Here is a 26,474-nt window from a genome sequence, read left to right on the forward strand (position 1 = left end):
TCGCGTTTACTGGTGGATTGAAAAATTATCGTAGATAAAATCAGTCAAACATAATTTAATACATTACAAATGTAAACATTCAAAAACACTTAATTGGATAAAGTTATTTATAAGCAATGTAATGAATGGATCGACAGTTCGGGCGGCTTACCTTTATCAATTGCATCATGGGATTTTGTAAATAAACTCACTTTCAGTTTTGATATCAGGAAGTTGGAGTGAAGAATAAAACATTGATGTTGCTATTTTATCCTATATTGTGAACTGGACATATAAACCATTGCTTGCGACATAAAGGTAACAATGAATCTGTTTATAATGTGCCATTGAGACTTTACTATTTTGCAGGAACTGATGTGGAATGGTTTACCATCATTTCAGCTTTGAAAAGTAAGAGACAGTGAGATAATCATAGACATTTGTTCCATATTTGTTCTCTTGACTTCTGTTGGCTAAAGCTAACCTATATAGTAATATATATCTGTACTTTGATTCAAGAGACCATGGATGGTACAGATGGTGATGAAATATCAGATCTTGCAGCCAGTCTACACATGTTCTCAGATGGCCTAGCAGTGGAATCCACTACATGTCTACCAGGGGAGTCCAGAGGAGATTCTGTGCTGGTTTTGCATGGTCTATAGGCTTTCTCATACATTAATCACACTTGGCCATTTGTCTGCAGTGAATGTGTCACACCATTTTCAGTTTGCATAAAGTCTCAAATGATTATAGGCATTGGGCTATGCAAATATTGAAAATCATATTTCATGTGATGAAATCTCTGTATTGCTCCTTGCTACCAGGTGTGATGGTGACTACAGAGAACATGGGTGTGGATGAGGAGGAGAGCATGTTGAAATACTCCACCACCCTCACGAATAGGCAGCGTGGGAATGAGGTCACAGTCAGACCAGCTACTTTAGACAGTAAGTATGGCTGTCTGAACTCAGAAAACACAATCCTCTTTGTTCATGGCAAAATACCTTAAACACTGCTGTGTATACACACGCATTCATAATCTATTAGGTAATGCACTGTTACAGGAATGACCCTAAAAGACCTCTGTAGTTTTATGTACACTGTTTATGTATATGCCTGTGTATTTGTATATAACTGAGGGAGATTAAGGTATATTATGCATTTAATTTGGTATATGGACAATTAAATGTACAAAACACTGACCCTTTGGTGTCTCATCAGTTCTGTCCATCCACCAGCTAGCTGCCCAGGGGGAGGTCTTACAGGTGGCAACACACCTGAGCAAAGGTGAGACATTTCCATATCCACTGACCAATGGTGCAAAGAGGAGAACTTGCCTGATGTGTGTAGCCTGGTGACACCAGCATGATTGCTATGACTTGTGGGCTGTGTCCTGTGTAATATTAAAACGTTGGTTGACCTTGCAGACAGTTCATTACTAAACTGCCAGGATGAACGGGGCTTCACTCCTCTCATGTGGGCAGCAGCGTTTGGAGAGAAAGCCATGGTGGATTTCCTCCTGGAAAATGTTAGTGACATTTCTAGACCCTTGTTCATTGAATTCAATGGTTAGTCATAAACAGGGTGGTGGTTGATTGTAACCTGTGTGGCTGCTATGACCTTGTGTGGTGTGTCTTAGGGGGCAGATCCTAGTACTATAGCATGGGAACGGGAGAGTGCCTTGACCCTGGCAAGCTCGGGAGGCTATGCAGTCATAGTGAAACGTCTTCTTGAACATGGAGTAGATATCAACGCTTATGACTGGGTAAGGGTGTAAATTAGGATTCTTGATTTCTTCAGAAATAACACACATCAGTCTTCAGTATGTTTTTGGGTGATTTTATTAATTGGATGTTTTATGTTTAAGAATGGTGGTACTCCTCTCCTTTACGCTGTTAGAGGGAACCATGTAAGGTGTGCCGAGGCCCTCTTAGGTACGTTGCCTCATACCCCTGCACACAGTTAACCTTCATTGTAATTAATTATCTCAAACTAAAGTACTGTAGTCATCTCAAAGTGGCACAAATCAATATGATGGTCTTGTGATTGTAATTCAGATAAAGGGGCAGACATGAACATTGAGGCAGATTCTGGGTATAGTCCAATGGCCTTAGCTGTTGCCCTCGGACACAAACAAGGTAAGCACCCTCTCTAATCTGTCACCTTAAAGTAAAAAAACTTCCCTGGCAAAAGTAAAGCATGGTTTTGTAAATCATGTTTTGTTTCAGTCCAAAAGGTGTTAGAGGACCATATTCTGAAACTCCTGAAGAAAAAAGCATGACACCAGCTAAGAGCTCCAGGATGTGGTTAGAGAGGACGTTGTCATGCACAGTGCTGACCAGAGGATCACCTGCTGGCATCCGTGGTGAGGTGGTTGACCAAAAGACTACATTTACATTTGAGTCATTTAGCAGACGCTCTTATCCAGAGCAACTTACAGTTAGTGAGTGCATACATTTTCATACTGGCACCCCGTAAAGCCACAAAAGGAGATTGGTAGCGATGACACTTGGAACGGAAGCTCCAACGTTAAGGGACACTGTGGTTCCCATCTTGTACATTTATTCAACATGTTTTGTATATTAAGGAAATGTTTATATTTCATTTTATTAATTTTTTTCAACAAACTGTTTAAATATCTAATAATTTTTTTGGGGGGGGATAGCACCAATGGATAGTAAACAAAAATATTCAAAAACAAAATTCATACACATTTTACGATGTTCATTTGGAATGGGAAATCAAATGCAAGGCACAAGCATTTGAATATGCAGGTGGTTGCGTGACCTTAAAGCCTGGAAAGCTGCAATAAAATCCGGATTCTGTGTCTGAGGCAAGTCCTCCCTTTTCCCTTGTACCTGCGCAAGCAGGTAACCAACTAAAAATGTCCTCACCAAAAATTGTCAGATATCGTTCCCATTCCAAACAATTAATGTGGGGTGGTACAGTCTTCCAGCAGTCATATTCTTCAATGGCACTATACCCTCTCTTTCCCTATAAGTCTCTCCCTCTCTCTAACGCAGAAACAGAAACATCACAAAGCTCTTTCCCCCAGGATGTCCAAGGAGTAAACAATTATTCGCCCAAAGAAGTCGGCACTGTTCTCAAACACAATTTTTAGCCTGTGCACCGTGGGGGCCTCCTGAATGGGAAAGCTGTGGGTGTGGAGTTAAGAACCAGATAAGCAGAGGATTAATGAAACAGAACTGCACAGAACAATATTAATTGAAAGCTGCTATGTAGCTACTATGCATTAAAATCAAAATTTCTGTATTACAGTATTCAGTTCCAGGCATAACTTTTCTGTAATACTACAACTAATTTAAGCAACTAAGACTAGTGTCCTGTCCAGGCGGTGTAGTTCTACATCAAGCTGCCTCACGTTTGATGTACAAAGCCATTCTGGCTCGAACAAGGATTACTACAACTAATTTGAACTGGTATGATTTTAGAGACATTTAATAATACATTGAAGGATATTTGTAGTGAGCTGCTGTCTTCTGGGTAAAAATCTATGATTTTAGCCAAATCTCCATCTTTTGGGCATCCTGAGGGGAACACAAGTGGAAGCCTTTTCAGGATCGTTGACATTGACAGTCTGTCTCTTTTTAAACATATCACGTGTTATAGCATAGGATGACAATGAATCATTGAAAACCACAACTTAATAATAAATAATTTGGTGAGTTCTTACATTTGTCCTATTTCACATGTGTGTATTATACTTCATGGTGGTACACTGACCAAAGGAGTTGTGTTTGTGTGTGTGTATATATTACCTTCCAATTTGCACGTTTTCCCTGAAAAGCCACCTTGGAACTGCACCTTTAATTCTGACACTCTGACAGGCTGTGGGAATTCCAGAGTAACCCACTGAGAATCGCCCTGTAAAACGTTAACATAGGTGCTTATGCAAATAAGGAATTCCATTGATCATCCTTGAGATGTTTCTACAACTTGATTGGAATCCACCTGTGGTAAATTCAATTGATTGGACATGATTTGGAAAGGCACCTGTTAAATCCACTTCAAATCAGTGTAGATGAAGGGGAGGAGACAGGTTAAATAATGTCTTGACACAATTGAGACATGGATTGTGTATGTGTGCCATTCAGAGACAAAAGATTTAAGTGCCTTTGAGCGGGGTATGGTAGTAGGTGCCAGGCGCACCGGTTTGTGTCCAGAACTACAACGCTGCTGGGTTTTTCACGCTCAACAGTTTCCTGTGTGTATCAAGAATGGTCCACCACCCAAAGGATATCCAGCCAACCTGACAACTGTGGGAAGCATTGGAGTAAATATGGGCCAGCATCCGTGTAATGCTTTCGACACCTTGTCCATTCCCCGACGAATTGAGGCTGTTCTGAGGGCAAAAGTGCAACTCAATATTAGGAAGGTGTTCTTAATGTTTTATACACTCAGTATAGTTAGTGCATTCATCTTAAGATAGCTAGGTGGGACAACCACATATCACAGTCATAGTAAGTACATTTTCCCTCAAAGTTCTATCAACAAAGTCAAATATAGTGAGAGGGAAAAATGTCAAGTGAGTGTTAGTTGTTATTTTGCCTACTCCATTGTTATTGTGAAGCAAAACATTGTCATAAAAAATTCCATAAGCAGTTGGCAAGAGAGCAGAAACAGACTGGCACTCAGTCTAATAATTGGGACCCACGGGGTCATCATTGTTGTTGCCGCACATGCACCAATACTGTCCCTCTTGAGGGCATGCGCGCTTATCATGTAATTGTAGTTACCTGGTCAGAGTTCCAGCACGCTTCTTCATTCGAGTCAAACATGTACTTCTTCCCGAATTGCTTAACATCTCTGTTCAGAACAGAGCTTACTCTGTAAAATACAAAAAAACAGACACATTGTGGCAATTTTACAGTCATTACCTCATCCTGCTGCAGAAGGACTAGCTATGTATCTATTCCACTTATTTATATATACACTAGCTGACTGATAGAGAGCGCTGTTTTGAAGCCACCGTGCCTCCATCTTGGCACTCCCCCACCATTGTAAAAAATATTTTGGAAGCTATAGAAATGCATTTATTCATGTCGACATCCGTTTTTGCCACATTTATTATATTATATACACCTTATTGCATACTTTTGAATTATATTATGTGAGCTAAACATGTTTTTTAATAAAAATATTTTTAAAAAACTTTTCCTTAAAGCACAATTTTCAAATCAACGTTTTTTGGTCGTGTACATAGTTTAGCAGATGTTATTGCGGATGCAGCGAAATTCTTAAACTAGAAACAGGGGCTGCAGTCCAAACACATTAATTTTACCCCCTCAGCCCTCGCGCTAGCCACTTTTCCCTCGTCGAAACCGGATGCAGTTTGATTGCAATCTTAAATGGATGTCCAATTCACAAACATTTACATTTTAGTCATTTAGCAGACGCTCTTATCCAGAGCGACATACAGTTAGTGAGTGCATACATTATTTGTTTACTTAAAAAAAAAATATATATATATATATATATATATATACATACTAGGCAAGTCAGTTAAGAACAAATTCTTATTTACAATGACGGCCTACACCGGCCAAACCCGGACGACGCTGGGCCAATTGTGCGCCAACCTATGGGACTCCCAATCACGGCCGGTTGTGATACAGCCTGGAATCGAACCAGGGGGTCTGTAGTGCCTTAGACCGCTGCGCCACTCGGGAGCCCACAAACGTTACCCCCTCGGCCCTCGATTTAGCTTGAGGGAGCGAGTGAAGAGCTGTGTTCGAATACACATACTGTATACTACATACTTAATGAATATATACTACATACAATATATACTATTAGTTCATTTTAGTATACTGTAAACGAATGGTATCATTTCAGTTGAGCGTATTAGCGCTTTCCTTGTCTACCGGAAGTTGATGCTGTTGCTATGCAATCTCTTGCTAGCTTGTTAGCATAACAAATGACTAGCTTGACATTTTACGATTTCGGGTGTGTTCGTAAATTTAATCTGGAGTGCCAGAGTGCGCGTTGGGCGTTCGTAAATCCAGAACGTTGTCAGATTGTCCGTTTGTAAATTCAGAGCGTTTCGCTCTCGGAGTGTTCAGAGCGCACACTGGACGCTCTGGCCGAGGAGTAGGGATGATCTGAGCGTTCTGACCTTACGACAGCAGTCAAGCACCCAAGCTAACCTTTGCTAGCTACTTCCAGACACAAATGAGAGAACACCTCACTCTGACCATTTTACTCGCCCTAGCTGAGCTGGTTAGACTGTTATATATAGCGTTGGTGACTGTAACTGTGCTGCTGGCAACAATTTAATTCCGCTTTTTTTGCCGACGTTTACTGGCACCAGCCATATTTAACGGGTGTTGAGCGTTCGTAAATTCCTCAGTTATTCTGCGCTCTGGCACACTCAGATGAGAGTGCTCTGAAATCGTAGTAGATAGCCAGAATGAACAATGTCCATTGAGAATGCACAACGACTATACCACTTAGCTAAGAATGATGTGAATAATCAACTCAATAAACATTTGGTAGTTAGATAGCACATAGTTAATATTCTGCCTGGCAAGTTCGATGTATTAGTAGCCAACTAACGTTAGGTAACTAGCTAACATACCGTTACATACTACTGTAATGCAGTAGTTACGCCTCTAGCACTGAGATGCAGTGCCTTAGACCGCTGCGCCACTCGGGAGCCCGAGTAAGTAAATTTGTCCTTGAAACATTTAATCTAAATACTGTATAATTCCTATGGACGACTGCTCCTACTGGGGAGTGCCAATACGGCCGATCGGTGGCTTCAAAGCCACTCAATGGCCAATACATAGCATCAACAATCCAGGGTTTGTATACATCATTGGTCTGTTCTGGGATGTTCAAGGGAGATTTCAGCGTTGCATGCCAGACGCCTTTTTTTGTTGATGCTACAATAGACGTTTATTTTTCACTGTTAATCAAATGTGGTGACATCTATAAGTCAAAACATCTCACTCGCACCTACATCTGTTAAAATGTCTAACTATAACACGTTTTCTTACCTGCTCTGTGTTTCGCTGCAAATCAATGAGGAAGCCATGTCTGATTTCCTAAAATGAGGGCAAGTTGCCGTATTACAACAGAGAAGAAGCACTTCGATGTACGACAGTACTGGCAAAGGACTTCAACACTAGATGGCAATCGTGTTCCTTGGCTCTTTTCTTATTCCATCCATGAAATGTATGTTGCAGTTTTGCCAAAGATTAGGTTTAGCTGGGGTTTTGCTCTTGCATGCAGTGCAGAAGATGGACGAGGTCAGCGCTAAAGTACATCCTCCTTATTAGAGAAAGCTGAAGAAAAAAATGATTCAAAATCCTAGGTTGTTACACTAGTATTTCAGTTTGCCACTACATCTATTGATCCCTTTCAGGCCAAGGTTAAAACTCAGAATGTGACCATGCTTTATAGGCTATATGCAATTGAAGAGGTAACTGTTTAAAATAGCATTTAAAAAAAAATAGTGTGTTCTTCAGACCATTTCATCAATACATTGGTGCCAATCAGAGAGAAATTGAGGTAATGGATGAAGGTCATCTAAATTAAAATTGATCAAAGGGGGGTTGGAGCTGAAGCAACCAACCACAAATAAGGTGCATTGATCAACAAAATTGCAATCTTCAAGCATCCATTTTAATAGATAACACAGTTCCATCATATTATGAAAGCTTTAGATGTGGGACAAGCTGTGCTATGGCAGACCTAAGGTTTAGATATGCAACATTTCACGTTTTCTATTCAGTGGAGATGTCTTTAAAGCCATTTCTAATAATTAAATACACCCTTGGGAGGCCAGCTTTGTAACTTATAAAGCTAAATGAAGTAGATTGAGGGCTTGCTATATCCTTTACATAGTCTAGGTCTCTTGGTTAATATCACCTGGAAGGAGAAGAGGTGATAGAGGAGGTTGTGTTTTCATAGGAGCTCATTATCACCCCAGATTAAGCTCCTGCTGAGATTTTGGCATGGTGCTCTGCAGATAATCAATAAATCTGAATTACAAAACCTGATGGAGTCAAGCCTGTGTGACAATTGCCATCGGTGGGGGGTGAGGTTATAGGGGTTGGACTAGCAAAACTGCAGGGACTTTCCTCCTCACATCTTCACCTATACTGCACCACAGTGATTCAACAACACAGTGAGTGGTCAGAGTTATGATTTGGCCAGATTGGGGTTGGGTGATTGATAATATGCCAGTCTGGCTCAAGCCATCTTCCTGGGGCTGTGTAAAAGAGGGAGAGAGAACAAGATAGAGAATGAGAGATCTAAGTCTATGATATTAAATGCTATTCCCTGCAACCTGTGTATTGGACCAAACAAACAGTTGTTGGGGGATAGAGAGAGAGGTTGAGAGTGATGGAGAATAGAGAGAGTGGGTGAGAGAGATGGTCTTGTAGATAGAGAGAGAGAGAGTATGGGTCTGTTTAGCTGTCACTGGGGAGGTAAATAAGCCTGGCCTTACAGGGCGGTTTGATGTTTGATCTATCCCAGCCAGGGTTTACGAGCTGAGGGCACTTGTGCAGATTGTCCTGATGAGGAGGGTCATTAATCCTAGCTGCTTGCTGAGGGACAGAGCACCCTGCCTGGCAGCAGGAAGCAGATTTAGGTCTGCAGTGCCTGGGTAAATGACAAACTAACTCACTAGCTGACAGGTTGAATGAACTAACCCTGTTTGCAGTTCTGCTAGTTAAAAGTCGGCCAGGAGGGGAGACCTGAATAGGTAACGCACCTTCTCCCATTTATTTGGGAGAACGTTTACCTATTAATTTTAAGTTTGGCAGTTGTGATAGCTTTTAGTTAATGATATAAACTAAAACACCATTTCTGAGAGGCTCAGAGGCCCAGACACAGGCCTTTATTGAATCGGGGAAGGAAATGAGAAAATTTGGTTTAGACAACATTTGGTGTGCTCTGAGGCTCCCCTCATTTTAATAAAGCAGAAAATGGGCAGAAATGTACATCACATCTGCTTGTGGCGGAGTCTGTGCTGCTGTTTCTGGCAGAGCCGCTCGCTCATCTCAATGCCGGAATTTTCTGCTCCAATTTGAGTGAGGTTCTTAATTAAACCATTAAGAAGCAAAGCATTTGCACAATATGCTCTGCTGCCTTCATTACAAAGCGCAATCACTTGTAATTTATTCGCTTACAACTGCAAGCAATGGATCTTCATGCGTTGTCTGCAATATTGTGTGGATGTGCACTGCTGCTTTTCAGAGGAGTAGCAGGCTTTCATTATTGGCCAAGGGTAAAGGTGGACATGTATGCCTACACTGCTCTAAATTACAAAGAATTCATAGACAGCAGAAAAACCTCCTGGTCTTCCATAATTGCCTTTTGTTGTTTCCAAAGAGGGTTTTTGAGGACTACAATTCAAGAGAGTACAATGCCAAATGGAGTCAAAACATGGCTAAATCAAGAATGAAACATGAAACTGGAAGTGTATTCATGGATGATATGTTTCTGAATGTTTAGAGGACCTTGAACAACTGAATAATGTGGTGCTGCTGCACACACTCTTACAGGTTGAGAGCTTCAAGTTCCTTGGTGTCCACATCACCAACGAACTATCATGGTCCAAACACACCAAGACAGTCGTGAAGAGGGCACAACAAAGCCTATTCCCCCTCAGGAGACTGAAAAGATTTGGCATGGGTCCTCAAATCCTCAAAAAATTCTACAGCTGCACCATCGAGAGCATCCTGACTGGTTGCATCACCGCCTGGTATGGCAACAGCTTGGCCTCCGACCGCAAGGCACCTACAGAGGGTAGTGCGTACGGCCCAGTACATCACTGGGGCCAAGCTTCCTGCCATCCAGGACCTCTATACCAGGCGGTGTCAGAGGAAGACCCTCAAAATTGTCAAAGACTCCAGCCACCCTAGTCATAGACTGTTCTCTCTGCTACCGCACGGCAAGCGGTACCGGAGTGCCAAGTCTAGGTCCAAAAGACTTCTCAACAGCTTCTACCCCCAAGCCATAAGACTCCTGAACAGCTAATCATGGCTACCTGGACTATTTGCACTGCCCCCCCACCCCCACCCCATCTTTTTACGCTGCTGCTACTCTGTTAATTATTTATGCATAGTCACTTTAACTCTACCCACATGTACATATTACTTCAACTACCTCAACTAGCCGGTGCCCCCGCACATTGACTCTGCACCGGTACCCCCCCTGTATATATAGCCTCCCTACTGTTATTTTATTTTACTTCAGCTCTTTTTTTCTCAACACTTTTTTGTTGTTGTTTTATTATACTTTTTTTTAGAAAAAATAAATGCACTGTTGGTTAAGGGCTGTAAGTAAGCATTTCACTGTAATGTCTGCCCCTGTTGTATTCGGCGCATGTGGCCAATAAAATGTTATTTGATTTAATCCATATCTCATAGTGTATGATACAGAGTGAAAAAAAGTTGACAGTGGAGCTTGTGCCTCAGTTCACCTGATGAAAAGCAAAATGTTCATTCCAGGCCATTATGGTTACTGGAGTGCGAGTGGAGTGTGCAATTTTGAGTTACCTCATGTTCTCTCTGAACCATGCAATAGATCAGGGTTCCCCAACTGGCAGCTCACCAGTGATTTTATTTGGCCCCCCAAGTTTTCTTTTAAAAAAAATATATATATTTTTTTTCTGGACATAAAAGACTGTATCAGCTGCAAATCAGCTTCAAGTGATTTTAATTTTGGAAATCTGTTCCAACGTATTCCCACGCATAATATAGAGATATACAGTGAGGAAAAAAAGTATTTAGTCAGCCACCAATTGTGCAAGTTCTCCCACTTAAAAAGATGAGAGAGGCCTGTAATTTTCATCATAGGTACACGTCAACTATGACAGGATTTTGTAGGATTTTGAATGAATTTATTTGCAAATTATGGTGGAAAATAAGTATTTGGTCAATAACAAAAGTTTCTCAATACTTAGTTATATACCCTTTGTTGGCAATGACACAGGTCAAACGTTTTCTGTAAGTCTTCACAAGGTTTTCACACACTGTTGCTGGTATTTCGGCCCATTCCTCCATGCAGATCTCCTCTAGAGCAGTGATGTTTTGGGGCTGTCGCTGGGCAACACAGACTTTCAACTCCCTCCAAAGATGTTCTATGGGGTTGAGATCTGGAGACTGGCTAGGCCACTCCAGGACCTTGAAATGCTTCTTACGAAGCCACTCCTTCGTTGCCCGGGCGGGGTGTTTGGGATCATTGTCATGCTGAAAGACCCAGCCACGTTTCATCTTCAATGCCCTTGCTGATGGAAGGAGGTTTTCACTCAAAATCTCACGATACATGGCCCCATTCATTCTTTCCTTTACACGGATCAGTCGTCCTGGTCCCTTTGCAGAAAAACAGCCCCAAAGCATGATGTTTCCACCCCCATGCTTCACAGTAGGTATGGTGTTCTTTGGATGCAACTCAGCATTCTTTGTCCTCCAAACACGACGAGTTGAGTTTTTACCAAAAAGTTCTATTTTGGTTTCATCTGACCATATGACATTCTCCCAATCCTCTTCTGGATCATCCAAATGCACTCTAGCAAACTTCAGACGGGCCTGGACATGTACTGGCTTAAGCAGGGGGGACACGTCTGGCACTGCAGGATTTGAGTCCCTGGCGACGTAGTGTGTTACTGATGGTAGGCTTTGTTACTTTGGTCCCAGCTCTCTGCAGGTCATTCACTAGGTCCCCCCCGTGTGGTTCTGGGATTTTGCTCACCGTTCTTGTGATCATTTTGACCCCACGGGGTGAGATCTTGCGTGGAGCCCCAGATCGAGGGAGATTATCAGTGGTCTTGTATGTCTTCCATTTCTTAATAATTGCCCCCACAGTTGATTTCTTCAAACCAAGCTGCTTACCTATTGCAGATTCAGTCTTCCCAGCCTGGTGCAGGTCTACAATTTAGTTTCTGGAGTCCTTTGACAGCTCTTTGGTCTTGGCCATAGTGGAGTTTGGAGTGTGACTGTTTGAGGTTGTGGACAGGTGTCTTTTATACTGATAACAAGTTCAAACAGGTGCCATTAATACAGGTAACGAGTGGAGGACAGAGGAGCCTCTTAAAGAAGAAGTTACAGGTCTGTGAGAGCCAGAAATCTTGCTTGTTTGTAGGTGACCAAATACTTATTTTCCACCATAATTTGCAAATAAATTCATTAAAAATCCTACAATGTGATTTTCTGGAGAAAAAAAATCTCAATTTGTCTGTCATAGTTGACGTGTACCTATGATGAAAATTACAGGCCTCTCTCATCTTTTTAAGTGGGAGAACTTGCACAATTGGTGGCTGACTAAATACTTTTTCCCCACTGTATGTGATCATATACAAATGTAAGCAAGGTTTGAAATGATTATGTTTTAGTCAAATATTACAGTGGCTTGCGAAAGTATTCACCCCCCTTGGCATTTTTCCTATTTTGTTGCCTTACAACCTGGAATTAAAATGGATTTTTTTGGGGTTTGTATCATTTGATTTACACAACATGCCTACCACTTTGAAGATGCACAATATTTTTTATTGTGAAACAAACAAGAAATAAGACAAAAAAACATAAAACTTGAGCGTGCATAACTATTCACCCCCAAAGTCAATACTTTGTAGAGCCACCTTTTGCAGCAATTACAGCTGCAAGTCTCTTAGGGGATGTCTCTATAAGCTTTGCACGTCTAGCCACTGGGATTTTTGCACATTCTTCAAGGCAAAACTGCTCCGGCTCCTTCAAGTTGGATGGGTTCCGCAGGTGTACAGCAATCTTTAAGTCATGCCACAGATTCTCAATTGGATTGACTAGGCCATTCCAAGACATTGTCACGCTCGTCGGGAACAGAGGAGGACCAAGGCGCAGCGTGGAATGCGAACATTTTATTAATTGATGATCACACGAACAAAACAACAAAACGAAAACGTGACGTCCCTGGTTACATACACAAACCAACACGGAACAAGAAACCACACCAAATGAATGCCTAACGGTTACTTAAGTATGGCTCCCAATCAGAGACAACGAGCTACAGCCATCTCTGATTGGGAGCCACCCTGGCCAACATAGAAATACAACAACTAGAACAAACACAAATGAAAACTCACACCCTGGCTCAACATACTAGAGTCCCCAGAGCCAGGGCGTGACAGTACCCCCCCCTAAACCAAATACCACAGGGGAGGGACCGGGTGGGCACTCCGCCTAGGCGGCGGATCCGGCTCCGGGCCTGATCCCCGCTCCCTCTCCAACCCCCCAAAGTATCCCTGGTCCGGTCTGGCCCCGCTGGCCGGAGCTGGACTGCACACTGGTGGAGCGGATTGCTCTAGCTCCGGCGTGAAGCATCTGACCGGTGCCGGACCAGGCACCGGTGGAACAGGCACGGGACGTGCCGGACTGACGACGCACACCACTGGCTTGGTGTGGGGAACAGGCACGGGCCGTGCCGGGCTGACGACGCACACCACTGGCTTGGTGTGGGGAGCAGGAGCGGGCCGGACCGGGCTGGCGATGCGCACCATTGGCTTGGTGCGGGGAGCAGGAACGGGCCGGACCGGGCTGGCAACGCGCACCATTGGCTTGGTGCGGGGAGCAGGAACAGGACGGGCCGAGCTGGCGACGCGCACCATTGACCTGGTGCGGGGAGCAGGAACGGGCCGGACCGGGCTGGCAACGCGCACCATTGGCTTGGTGTGGGGAGCAGGAACAGGACGGGCCGGGCTGGCGACGCGCACCATTGGCCTGGTGCGGGGAGCAGGAACAGGACGGGCCGGGCTGGCGACGCGCACCATTGGCTTGGTACGGGGAGCAGGAGCGGGCCGGACCGGGCTGGAGACTCACACCATTGGCCTGGTGCGGGGAGCAGGAACAGGCCGGACCGTACTGGGGACACACACCACTGGCCCTACGCAGGGATCTGGAATGGGCCGGACCGGACTGGTAACACACCCCAGTACCTCTCGCCGTGCCTCTACACCTTCCATCCCCTCTTCGACCAGTTGCCCCCATAACCTGGCGGCCTCCTCTGCCAACCCGCTGGGCCGCTCTGTCGCGGTCTCCTGCTGGCCCGTCGTCCACGGCGTTAGCCCCCCCCTAAAAAATTTCTGGCCGTCTCTCCTACCCGTGGACCAGGTCTCCATGTCCCTCGCCAGACTTTCGCCCTTCTGCTTCCAAGTCCGGCCCTTCTCTTCCTCACCCGGCTTGACCCAGTCGAGGAGGCGAAGGAGATCTGCTAGAGATCTCCCTGGCGATGGCTCCTGGACACGCTGCTTGGTCCAGTCTTGGTGGTTTCTTCTGTCACGCTCGTCGGGAACAGAGGAGGACCAAGGCGCAGCGTGGAATGCGAACATTTTATTAATTGATGATCACACGAACAAAACAACAAAACGAAAACGTGACGTCCCTGGTTACATACACAAACCAACACGGAACAAGAAACCACACCAAATGAATGCCTAACGGTTACTTAAGTATGGCTCCCAATCAGAGACAACGAGCTACAGCCATCTCTGATTGGGAGCCACCCTGGCCAACATAGAAATACAACAACTAGAACAAACAGAAATGAAAACTCACACCCTGGCTCAACATACTAGAGTCCCCAGAGCCAGGGCGTGACAGACATGTAAATGTTTCCCCTTAAACCACTAGAATGTTGCTTTAGCAGTATGCTTAGGGTCATTGTCCTGCTGGAAGGTGAACCTCCGCCCCAGTCTCAAATCTCTGGAAGACTGAAACAGGTTTCCCTCAAGAATTCCCTTTATTTAGCGCCATCCATCATTCCTTCAATTCTGACAAGTTTCCCAGTCCCTGCCGATGAAAAAAATCCTCGGGGTGATGAGAGGTGTTGGGTTTGCGACAGACATAGAGTTTTCCTTGATGGCCAAAAAGCTCAATTTTAGTCTCATCTGACCAGAGTACCTTCTTCCTTATGTTTGGGGAGTCTCCCACATGGCTTTTGGCGAACACCAAACGTGTTTGCTTATTTTCTTCTTTAAGCAATGGCTTTCTTTCTGGCCAGTCTTCCATAAAGCCCAGCTCTGTGGAGTGTACGGCTTAAAGTGCTCCTATGGACAGATACTCCAATCTCCGCTGTGGAGCTTTGCAGCTCCTTCAGGGTTATGTTTGGTCTCTTTGTTGCCTCGCTGATTAATGCCCTCCTTGCCTGGTCCGTGAGTTTTGGTGGGCGGCCCTCTCTTGGCAGGTTTGTTGTGGTGCCATATTCTTTCAATTTTTTAATAATGGATTTAATGGTGCTCCGTGGGATGTTCAAAGTTTATGATCTTTTTTTATAACCCAACCCTGATCTGTACTTCTCCACAACTTTGTCCCTGACCTGTTTGGAGAGCTCCTTGGTCTTCATGGTGCCGCTTGCTTGGTGGTGCCCCTTGTTTAGTGGTGTTGTTGACTCTGGGGCCTTTCAGAACAGGTGTATATATACTGAGATCATGTGACAGATCATGTGACACTTAGATTGCACACAGGTGGACTTTATTTAACTAATTATGCGACTTCTGAAGGTAATTGGTTGCACCAGATCTTATTTAGGGGCTTCATAGCAAAAGGGGTCAATGCATATGCATCACCACTTTTCCGTTATTTATTTTATATAATTTTTTGAAACAAGTTATTTTTTTCATTTCACTTCACCAATTTGGACTATTTTGTGTATGTCCATTACATGAAATCCAAATAGAAATCCATTTAAATTACAGGTTGTAATGCAACAAAATAGGAAAAACACCAAGGGGGATGAATACTTTTGCAAGGCACTGTATATCTATCTGGGCTTCTTGCGGTCAGTTTGCAGTCTACAAATTATTTGTAATCACGTTCCGGCCTCCTGACCATCCGCTCAAGAAAAAATAATCCCGCGGCTGAATCTAGTTGATGATCCCTGCAATAGATTATAGGAGTAGAGATTGAACTGAGATTCTTTGTGTTTTTGTATGTACACATTCATAAACTCAGTAAGGTCAATCCCAAGTCACTGCCTGGTGCCTACCTCACGTAAACACTAGAATATATAAGTATTAAGTGGAAGTATTGAGCGCTGACCTTGTACCAAGCTGTGCTTTATACTGGAAAGCCTAGGGAACCTCGGCTTAATAATATACACTACCGTTCAAAAGTTTGGGATCACTTAGAAATGTCCTTGTTTTCCATGAAAACATACATGAAATGAGTTTGAATAGGAAATATAGCAAAATGCATAGGAAATGTAGTCATTGACAAGGTTAGAAATAATTATTTTTAATTGAAATAATAATTGTGTCCTTCAAACTTTTCTTTCGTCAAAGAATCCTCAATTTGCAACAATTACAGCCTTGCAGACCTTTGGCATTCTAGTTGTGAATTTGTTGAGGTAATCTGAAGAGATTTCACCCCATGCTTCCTGAAGAACCTCCCACAAGTTGGATTGGCTTGATGGGCACTTCTTAAGTACCATACGGTCAAGATGCTCCCACAACAGCTCAATAGGGTTGAGATTCAGTGACTGTGCTGGCCACTCCATTATAGACAGAATACCTGCTGACTGATCCTTCCCTAAATAGTTATTGCATAGTTTGGAGCTGTGCTTTGGGTCATTGTCCTGTTGTAGGAGGAAATTGGCTCCTCAAATGGAGTGATAGCCTTCCTTCTTCAAGATCCCTTTTACCCTGTACAAATCTCCCACTTTACCACCACCAAAACACCCCCAGACCATCACATTGCCTCCACCATGCTTGACAGATGGCTTCAAGCACTCCTCCAGCATCTTTTCATTTGGTCTGCATCTCACAAATGTTCTTCTCTGTGATCCGAACACCTCAAACTTCGATTAGTCTGTCCATAACACTTTTTTCCAATCTTGCTCTGTGCAGTGTCTGTGTTCTTTTACCCATCTTAATATTTTCTTTTTATTGGCCAGTCTGAGATATCGCTTTTTCTTTGCAACTCTGCCTAGAAGGTCAGCATCCCAGAGTCACCTCTTCGCTGTTGACGTTGAGACTGGTGTTTTGTGGGTACTATTTCATGAAGCTGCCAGTTGAGGACCTGTGAGGCGTCTGTTTCTCAAACTAGACACTCTAATGTATTTGTCCTCTTGCTCAGTTGTGCACTGGGGCCTCCCACTCCTCTTTCTATTCTGGTTAGAGCCAGTTTGCGCTGTTCTGTGAAGAGAGTAGTACACAGCGTTGTACGAGATCTTCAGTTTCTTGGCAATTTATCGCATGGAATAGCCTTCATTTCTCAGAACAAGAATAGACTGGCGAGTTTCAGAAGAAAGTTATTTGTTTCTGGCCATTTTGAGCCTGTAATCGAACCCACAATTGCTGATGTGACACTCTGGCTCCATGGACTTTGATATTTGAGCCAGGGTTGTTCATTGTCATTGGTTTGGGTGTATTTCATTTGGTGGTGTTGGGGATGGGTGAGTTTCATTTTGTTTGTGTCTAGTGGTGATTGGTCTATGACTCCCAATCGGAGGTAACGAGTGTCAGCTGTCGGCTCGTTATCTCTGATTGGGAGCCATATATCTTCTGTGTGTTTTCTCCTTTGTTTTGTGGGTTATTGTTCCAGTGTTGTATGTTCTGTCGGTGTCACAGAGGACTTCACGTATCGTCATTTGTTGTTTTTTCGTGGTTGCTTTAATTAAATAAAGTCATCATGTTCACTCCACGCGCTGCGTATTGGTCGCTCCTTCAGGCGATCGTGACAGAATAACCCACCAAAAAAGGACCAAGCAGCGCGTCCAGGAGCAAAGGGTCTGGACATGGGAGGAACTGTTGGACGGTAAAGGGTCCTGGACGTGGGAAGAAATCCTGGGCGGCATGGATCGCCGTCCATGGGAAAACAGAGGAGAGGCGACGGAGAGAGGGGAGCAACGGCGTCGGCAGAGCCAACGTCGGAAGGACGAGAGGCACCCAAGAAATTTTTTGGGGGGGCACTGGCTTTGGGCGACGGAGCAGCAGGAGGCTGCCACAAGGCAGAGTCAGGGCTGCCAGGTTAAGGGGGGCTGACGGAGGCAGAGAAGGGGCCAGATTCAGTGGGCTACCAGGTCAGGGGCTACTGGGTAAAGCAGGGAAGGAAGGTGTTGAGGCACGGCGTGAGGTACTGGGGTGTGTAACCAGTTCGGTCGGCCCGTTCCTAGTCCCGAGGTGCAGCCAGTGGTGTGTTCCCCGTACGGTGCGGCCTGTTCGGTCCCTCGCACTAAGTGTAAGGTGCTGCGTCGCCAGCCCGGTTCGGCCTGTTCCTGCCATACGCACCAATATGCGGTGCGCGTCGCCAGCTCAGCCCGGCCTGTTCCTACTCCACGCACCAGGGATGGTGCGCCGCCAACCAGCCCGGCCTGTTCCTACTCACGCACCAGGGATACGGGCGTACGCCAGCCCCAGCCCGGCCTATACCCGCTCACGCACCAGGGATACGAGTGAGTTCCGCTAGCCGGCCGGCCTGTTCCGGCCACTTTCGCACCAGGATACGGTGCGCGGTCGCCAGCCCCCGCCCGGCCTGTTCCTGCTCTGCCGCACCCAGGCGTGAGAGAGGTGAGTCCCCAGGGTCCAGCATGCCCGCACCCGGCTCCCCGCATCCAGGGCGGCAGGAGCCCCAGGGAACCACAGTGCACATGCCCTGTTCCGACTACCCGCACTAGCCCTGAGAGATGCGTGTGCTCTGCCGCACCTCCAGCTCCGGCACCACGACGTGGGGCCTACACGGTGCGTCCTCTCAGGCCAAGCATGCCCCTCCCGCAGCGCTGCGTGTTGGTCGTGGCCGCCTCCGTGACGGCGATCGTGACAGCTGAAGCTCCAGATACTCAACTAGTCTCAAGAAGGCCAGTTTTATTGCTTCTTTAATCAGCACAACAGTTTTCAGCTGTGCTAACATAATTGCAAAATGGTTTTCTAATGATCAATTAGCCTTTTAAAATGATAAACTTGGATTAGCAAACACAACGTGCCATTGGAACACAGGGCTGATAACGGGCCTCTGTATGCCTATGTAGATATTCCATTAAAAATCAGCTGTTTCCAGCTACAATAGCCATTTACAACATTAACAACGTCTACACTGTATTTCTGATCAATTTTATGTTATTTTAGTGGACCAAAAAAATGCTTTTCTTTCGAAAACAATGACATTTCTAAGTGACCCCAAAATTTTGAACGGTAATGTATATTTTTTAACTCTGTAGTATGACAAATGTTCATCTTGTGTGAAAAAGTAACTTTTATTCCTTGTGCTATTCCTGAATAAAAGCAGTGCATGTGCAGAATTTATGAAGTATGGCTGCTCTAAATCTAACTTCACGCTCCAGTAGCCTAGAATCCCCACTTGTTCATGATGTGGTTGGAGGCCCACAGGACATGCCTTAGCCTCAGCTGATGTCTGTGGGAGGTATGGATCAGTCGTAATGACAGGTGCTCTACAGGAGCTCTCACTGGGGGATCTAGCTGAAATACACCTTGTACACCTACATCTACTGCATGGCACATGATGGTTAGGGCATGAATGTGGTCATGGGGATGTAGCATTGATCTCATGCTTGGTGGATTGCATCTGGGTTTATTGGCGATATCAATCCATTCAAAACTAACTGGAGGAGTTATTATGGTATAAGCCTAATTTAACATGATGATCGCTGCTTGTTCCTGCAGGTTTTAGCATTGGCAATCAGTTCTTCGAAGTCAATTGAAAGGCGACCTCTGTGATAGCCTCTGTGTCATTCTAGAGTGCTGAAGAACTAACCCTTTCCTCTGTGTTATTATTCCAGACAGGGACAACCTCTGTAGCATGGTTTATTCCCTCCTTATTCCCCATGATCTCTTTATAGCGCTCTCTTTTCACAGGCACACCGTCTTTATATGACCAGCCATGGATACCACCATACACCCAAAGCCCCTCTCTCAGTTCCAATGACCTCTCTTAAGGTAAGACAACACAACAGGTGGAGATCACATGAAACAACACTGGGCTTGTTTCTTTGCTGTGCCGGGGTAGTTAGAGCATCTAACATTGATAATGGAGGGAGGTGCTGAGCCCCTTCCTGAGATACAAGACATTAGACCCTTAGAGACAGTAGCTCTCATTGACTTTGACCTTCAGATGCCTTCTGCAGGTGTTAGTTACATCCTCTCCTCCTCTAATTTCTTCATTCTCTTCTCCTCTCTTCTTTTCTCCTCTCTCCTCCTCCTCTCTTCTGTGCAACTCCCAGCACCTTTGATGTCTGGATGTCTTGATAGCATTTGCTCAACATATCCTTGAGAAGTGTAACCCTGCTTGGAAAGAAGGCGAATCACACCCACACACACCAGGGCCAGCTAGGTGCAAGATAAACACCTGAGGCATGAAACTCTCTAACACCTATGGATTTATATGGGTGAATCTGTATAATCCAGGGGGTAATGACTTGGGTCAGGTTTGGAAAAATACATGGAAGATTTTGTCAGCCTGCCCAAATAGGAGGGGGGAGGTGTATTATAAGAGGGCTAAAGGTAGAGTCATGGATACATGGAGGTTATGCACTCTGTGTTATTGTGTTATCATGCAAGGCAACACTGTATCACTCTAGTATTGTACTCTGTGTGTCTTTGTTAGCATTGAAGGATGTATGATTGTGATTAAATGCTGACTGTAGAGTAGAATTTCAGTTATACAACCATAAACCCATTGATATTACAAAGGCTATTTATGCAATAGCTGTATATTTCACTTTATATTCTGTAGTCCAGGGTCGGTCAAAAGCGGTTCATAATATTCTGTAGTACACAAGGGTATTGAAAGGTGATGTGTAAATAGGAACATTAATGTCTGTTTTTGGAACCATCGCCATATTCTGAAAACAATTATTTTCTCCTCTAGTGGTCTTTACATTTAGTGTTTAGCTCCCCCGGGGGTCAGAGCTGCAAGTTGGAGACGACACAATCAACTCTGCCTGCGTCTAGACACCTGAACAGGGCCGCTTAGTTTAACCCCGCCAAATAGTATTTACCACAATTATCACCAAATTGCAAATTCATTCTCATTAGCGCTGACTCTTGCAGACGGTGTGACAGACAGGAGCACCAGACACCTGCCCCTCTCTCTCTCTCTCTCTCTCTCTCTCTCTCTCTCTCTCTCTCTCTCTCTCTCTCTCTCTTCTCTGTCTGTCGTCTGTCTGTCTGTCTGTCTGTCTGTCTGTCTGTCTGTCTGTCTGTCTCTGTCTGTCTGTCCTCTCTCTTCTGCTCGTCTGTTTGTCTGTTGTCTGTCTGTCTGTCTCTCTCTCTCTCTCTCTCTCTCTCTCTCTCTCTCTCTCTCTCTCTCTCTCTCTCTCTCTCTCTCTCTCTCTCTCTCTCTCTCTCTCTCTCTCTCTCTCTCTCTCTCTCTCTCTCTCTCTCTCTGTCTCTCTCTCTCTATCTATCTACACTGTGTGCAGGCAGAGAGGAGGAGGTGGAGGTTATGGGGTTGCGGTGAGGAGGGCTGGGTAGGACGGCGAGGGGGGGTGTTGAGCTGATGTCAGCGTGGTTCTTTAATCAGCAGAGGCAGGCAGCGCTGTAATTGGGAGACTGTGTGGAGAGGAGAGCCAGGCCAGCAGCTGATAATACAACCAGGGTGGGGAGGAGGGGATTTGGGGGCTGAGGACGGGAGTCCTGGGTGAGGGGGGGTTCCTGGAGCTGCCGCCATCACCCACTACATCATTGTCTGGGTCGATTCCTCCTCGGGTCCCCCCACCTTTATTCAGCTGCTCAATCTGGTCAAATCCAATTGAGATCCGTCTCAATGGATTCCAAGCCTGGGCCATAAGTGCTGTTCCCTCCCTATTTCCATTCAAATGCAATTCAAACAGTTTCACTTTCAATCTAATCCCGGTGCCTTAGCCTCCCATAATGTGGACCTCTCCTCCTCTCCCCCTGCAGCCCCTCGCCAATGGAAAGATGAACCCTCCAGACAGGTGCCACGGCTCTGAATGTAAATTTGGGTTTTAGAAATCAAGACACTGCCCATTGTCCTCTGAAATTGAGTTAGCCCAGCAGCAGAGACCCTCAGAGCTGTTTCTTAGAGGTCTTACTGTAGGCTAAGCTTCTGTACTGGAGCCATTTTCACAACCAAACAAGAAGGAAGGTTGTGTTGAGTGGTTGAATATGATGACTATGAGAGAGTTTGTGGTGTAATGGTACTCTGGTGAAATAGGTTGTGCTGTATGCATCCATATGTATGTTGTGACTGTCACTTTATACACATTTCTGTCACAAATCAAGAAGGAATAGCATATCATATCCCCACGGCCTAAATTTGATGGAATGGTTATCTGTAACTACCGGAGAGGCTGTGATATAAACGGTCTACTGTGGGGATATAGTCATGCGTGCATCCATCCAAAGAAGTGTGTGTTATGATATAACTGTCACCTTATACACAAAATACAATTTCTCAAGCACCCTTGTGAAGGCTTTTAGAAATAAGCATTTTCTATTCAACTTCCATTGTCCTCAATGAGTGGCTTGCACATCCTGTTGCTTATAGACATTACTGCTCTCAATGCTCAGGGTTATCTGAATTCCTCATGTCCACACTCTTGCAGTGGAGGCTGCTGAGGGGAGAACAGCTCATAATAATGGCCGGAACGGAGCAAATGGAATGGCATACAAAACTTGGAAACCATGTGTTTGATGTATTTAATACCATTCCACTGATTCCGCTCCAGTCATTACCACAAGCCCGTTCTCCCCAATTAAGGTGCCACCAACCTCCAGTGCACTCTTGGTATAGTAGAATGGAAATGACCTCACATATATCACAAACCTTCCCTGCAGCATTAAAATAACAAAATGAGAATCATTCAACTCATACCTAAAATAATACTCTAACCCAATCCCCTATGTTCTTCAATCATCTTCCTATTCTTCACACAGGAAGCTGATGAGCTGAAAATGTGAGCGATTATTCCTGAATGGGTTACAGGATGGAGGGTTCCCCTTGACAGAGGACCCTTCGGCCGTCCCAATTAACTCCTGCATCAAAAAGCAAATGAGCAATCCATCAGGACAAGTGGTTCCAAGTGATCCATCTATCTCAGGTCCTCTCCTCCCATGCAGCCCAGTCAGCGCTTATCACCACATACAAGTACCTGACCGCAGAGCTTGTTACTGTAACATGTGGTGAAGGAATGAAGGCAGCAACTGGGTAGTGCTGTTCAGTACAGTTAGTTGCATGGCACATTTGAGCCACTGGGCTGTGAGGTACTGGCAGCCAGTCACATTACAAAACAATGAATCTTGTGACAATGTGGTGAAGGCACTTACTGGATACTGCTGTACAGTACAGTTACTTGTGTAAAACATTGAAGCTATTGTACTGTAAGATATTGGCAGTCAGTCACATAACACTTTTCAATGATTGAACTGTGCATTGACTGAATTGAAATGAAATTGCCCCCAACCCTGACTGACATCAATGACTTGGGACAGATGATGATGTTGTCTTGAAGTGGTCTGTAATAGGTTGCCTGCAGAGGCGGTGTGCTCAGCCCAGGCCATTTAAATTAAAAAATAAATTGGTCATTTAGCAGAGTTAGATACAGGAGCAATTTAGGTTGCAAGGGCACCGACAGATTTACCTGGATTAACCAACGTATGGCGCCACTAACCTGCCGCCTACATTTAGTTTGACCTGCTCGTGTTGGGCTTGGATGAGGATTCCTAAACAGTATACAGACCAGTGGTCTTGAATGGTCACCGAGTGGAAAACTGGGATGTAGAAGAAGGAGTGAAATGATTGGAAAGTCCTCCCCTTAATCTCAGCCGATAAAGCATGGATGAGTGTGCACCCCTCCCCTTCCCCCTGGGGGGTGTGTGTATGTGTGTAATCTGGTGAAGCACCTCTCTGCTGACTGTGTATAAACCCTGGGTTCTGCTTGTGTTTCTGATCTAGAGAATCCTTTGATCTCTGTAGCTTACATCATGTTCCCAATTATTAGATTCTGCGTTACAGTCATGTGGACACACATCGGTCTGGATTTACATATTGCTTGGAGATTGGATTTCTCCTTGACAGACATTGCGTTTCCTTCCAGGATAAGTGTAAAAATGCTTGCAAGATAATGAATTGAGATGTTATCTTGGCATGTGTGTGATGCTGTTGTGTTGGGATTAGTTTAGTGTGTTGGGTAAATACAGTATCTCCATCTGTGTTTTGACTATTTTAATGAAGGTTATTGAATTGTCAATATAATTTTCAAATACATTTAGTATATTTACACATGCGGCAATTCAAGTATCAAATGATTAACACACAGTTTTCACACAAAGAAAAAAGCCCTTTCAAACCATTAAGGTATTCTATAAAAAAATAAAATGTTTCTCTTATGCCAGTTATCTGTAGGATTTAGTCCAACATAGGCTACTGGCACTATCTAAATAACAATGAACTAATGGTTAGGCTATACAGTGGGGAAAAAAAGTATTTAGTCAGCCACCAATTGTGCAAGTTCTCCCACTTAAAAAGATGAGAGGCCTGTAATTTTCATCATAGGTACACGTCAACTTGTCACGATCGTCGTAGGATTGAGTAGACCAAGGCGCAGCGTTGCAAGCAAACATATTCTTTAATAAGTGAAACACGATCAAAACAAACAAAGACGATAACGTGACAGTACACGGTGAAACTAAACTAACTCGAAACAAGAACCCACAAAACCAAAGGAAAAACCGACAGATTAAATATGGCTCCCAATCAGAGACAACCAGCCGACAGCTGACACTCGTTGCCTCTGATTGGGAGTCACACCGGCAAACATAGAAAATCGACAACCTAGAACACCCACCGAAGAAACAGAAAACATAGAATGAACACACCCTGGCTCAACATAATGAGTCCCCGAGCCAGGGTGTGACACAACTATGACAGACAAATTTAGATTTTTTTTCTCCAGAAAATCACATTGTAGGATTATTTATGAATTTATTTGCAAATTATGGTGGAAAATAAGTATTTGGTCACCTACAAACAAGCAAGATTTCTGGCTCTCACAGACCTGTAACTTCTTATTTAATAGGCTCCTCTGTCCTCCACTTGTTACCTGTATTAATGGCACCTGTTTGAACTTGTTATCAGTATAAAAGACACCTGTCCACAACCTCAAACAGTCACACTCCAAACTCCACTATGGCCAAGACCAAAGAGCTGTCAAAGGACACCAGAAACAAAATTGTAGACCTGCACCAGGCTAGGAAGACTGAATCTGCAATAGGTAAGCAGCTTGGTTTGAAGAAATCAACTGTGGGAGCAATTATTAGGAAATGGAAGACATACAAGACCACTGATAATCTCCCTCGATCTGGGGCTCCACGCAAGATCTCACCCGTAAGTCAAAATGATCACAAGAACGGTGAGCAAAAATCCCAGAACCACACGGGGGGACCTAGTGAATGACCTGCAGAGAGCTGGGACCAAAGTAACAAAGCCTACCATCAGTACACACTACGCCGCCAGGGGACTCAAATCCTGCAGTGCCAGACGTGTCCCCCTGCTTAAGCCAGTACATGTCCAGGCCCGTCTGAAGTTTGCTAGAGTGCATTTGGATGATCCAGAGAGAGGATTGGGAGAATGTCATATGGTCAGATGAAACCAAAATAGAACTTTTTTGGTAAAAACTCAACTCGTCAGTGTTTGGAGGACAAAGAATGCTGAGTTGCATCCAAAGAACACCATACCTACTGTGAAGCATGGGGGTGGAAACATCATGCTTTGGGGGCTGTTTTTCTGCAAAGGGACCAGGGACGACTGATCCATGTAAAGGAAAGAATGAATGGGGCCATGTATCGTGAGATTTTGAGTGAAAACCTCCTTCCATCAGCAAGGGCATTGAAGATGAAACGTGGCTGGGTCTTTCAGCATGACAATGAACCCAAACACCCCCGCCCGGGCAACCGAAGGAGTGGCTTCGTAAGAAGCATTTCAAGGTCTGGAGTGGCCTAGCCAGTCTCCAGATCTCAACCCCCATAGAAAATCTTTGGAGGGAGTTGAAAGTCCGTGTTGCCCAGCGACAGCCCCAAAACATCACTGCTCTAGAGGAGATCTGCATGGAGGAATGGGCCAAAATACCAGCAACAGTGTGTGAAAACCTTGTGAAGACTTACAGAAAACGTTTGACCTGTGTCATTGCCAACAAAGGGTATATAACAAAGTATTGAGAAACGTTTGTTATTGACCAAATACTTATTTTCCACCATAATTTGCAAATAAATTCATTAAAAATCCTACAATGTGATTTTCTGGAAAAAAAAATCTCATTTTGTCTGTCATAGTTGACGTGTACCTATGATGGAAATTACAGGCCTCTCTCATATTTTTAAGTGGGAGAACATGCACAATTGGTGGCTGACTAAATACTTTTTTCCCCACTGTACAATGTGAATGTCAAACAATACTGTAAGTCTTGTGAATATACAGTGGGGAGAACAAGTATTTCATACACTGCCGATTTTGCAGGTTTTCCTACTTACAAAGCATGTAGAGGTCTGTAATTTTTTATCATAGGTACACTTCAAC

The 26,474-nt window shown here is 44.4% G+C and overlaps 2 protein-coding genes across 3 annotated transcripts; one reads left to right on the top strand and one right to left on the bottom strand.

The window, feature by feature from the left end:
• The first annotated feature begins 158 nt into the window (after positions 1 to 158).
• rfxank (regulatory factor X-associated ankyrin-containing protein) lies at positions 159 to 2,402 on the top strand. 2 transcript variants are annotated; one of them, XM_041890230.2, is made up of 9 exons: positions 159 to 297; positions 499 to 636; positions 807 to 929; positions 1,204 to 1,269; positions 1,410 to 1,510; positions 1,622 to 1,747; positions 1,850 to 1,916; positions 2,040 to 2,120; positions 2,211 to 2,402. In XM_041890230.2, the coding sequence occupies exons 2-9, from the start codon at positions 504 to 506 to the stop codon at positions 2,261 to 2,263; spliced, it is 750 nt and encodes a 249-aa protein (XP_041746164.1). In that variant the 5' UTR covers positions 159 to 297; positions 499 to 503; the 3' UTR covers positions 2,264 to 2,402. The 2 variants fall into 2 exon arrangements, with proteins under 2 accessions (XP_041746164.1, XP_041746165.1); XM_041890231.2 differs by lacking the exon at positions 159 to 297 and adding an exon at positions 308 to 390 and having other exon boundaries at positions 501 to 636.
• A 102-nt stretch (positions 2,403 to 2,504) lies between these two features.
• Positions 2,505 to 7,090, bottom strand: LOC121576778 (nuclear receptor 2C2-associated protein). The gene is made up of 5 exons (XM_041890232.2): positions 7,002 to 7,090; positions 4,740 to 4,830; positions 3,762 to 3,867; positions 3,463 to 3,530; positions 2,505 to 3,139 (listed from the first exon to the last, which is right to left on the bottom strand). The coding sequence occupies exons 1-5, from the start codon at positions 7,037 to 7,039 to the stop codon at positions 3,017 to 3,019; spliced, it is 426 nt and encodes a 141-aa protein (XP_041746166.1). The 5' UTR covers positions 7,040 to 7,090; the 3' UTR covers positions 2,505 to 3,016.
• Between the last annotated feature and the right edge of the window lie 19,384 nt (positions 7,091 to 26,474).

Source organism: Coregonus clupeaformis, chromosome 11 (genome assembly GCF_020615455.1).
Source record: "Coregonus clupeaformis isolate EN_2021a chromosome 11, ASM2061545v1, whole genome shotgun sequence".
Classification (NCBI taxonomy): domain Eukaryota; kingdom Metazoa; phylum Chordata; class Actinopteri; order Salmoniformes; family Salmonidae; genus Coregonus; species Coregonus clupeaformis.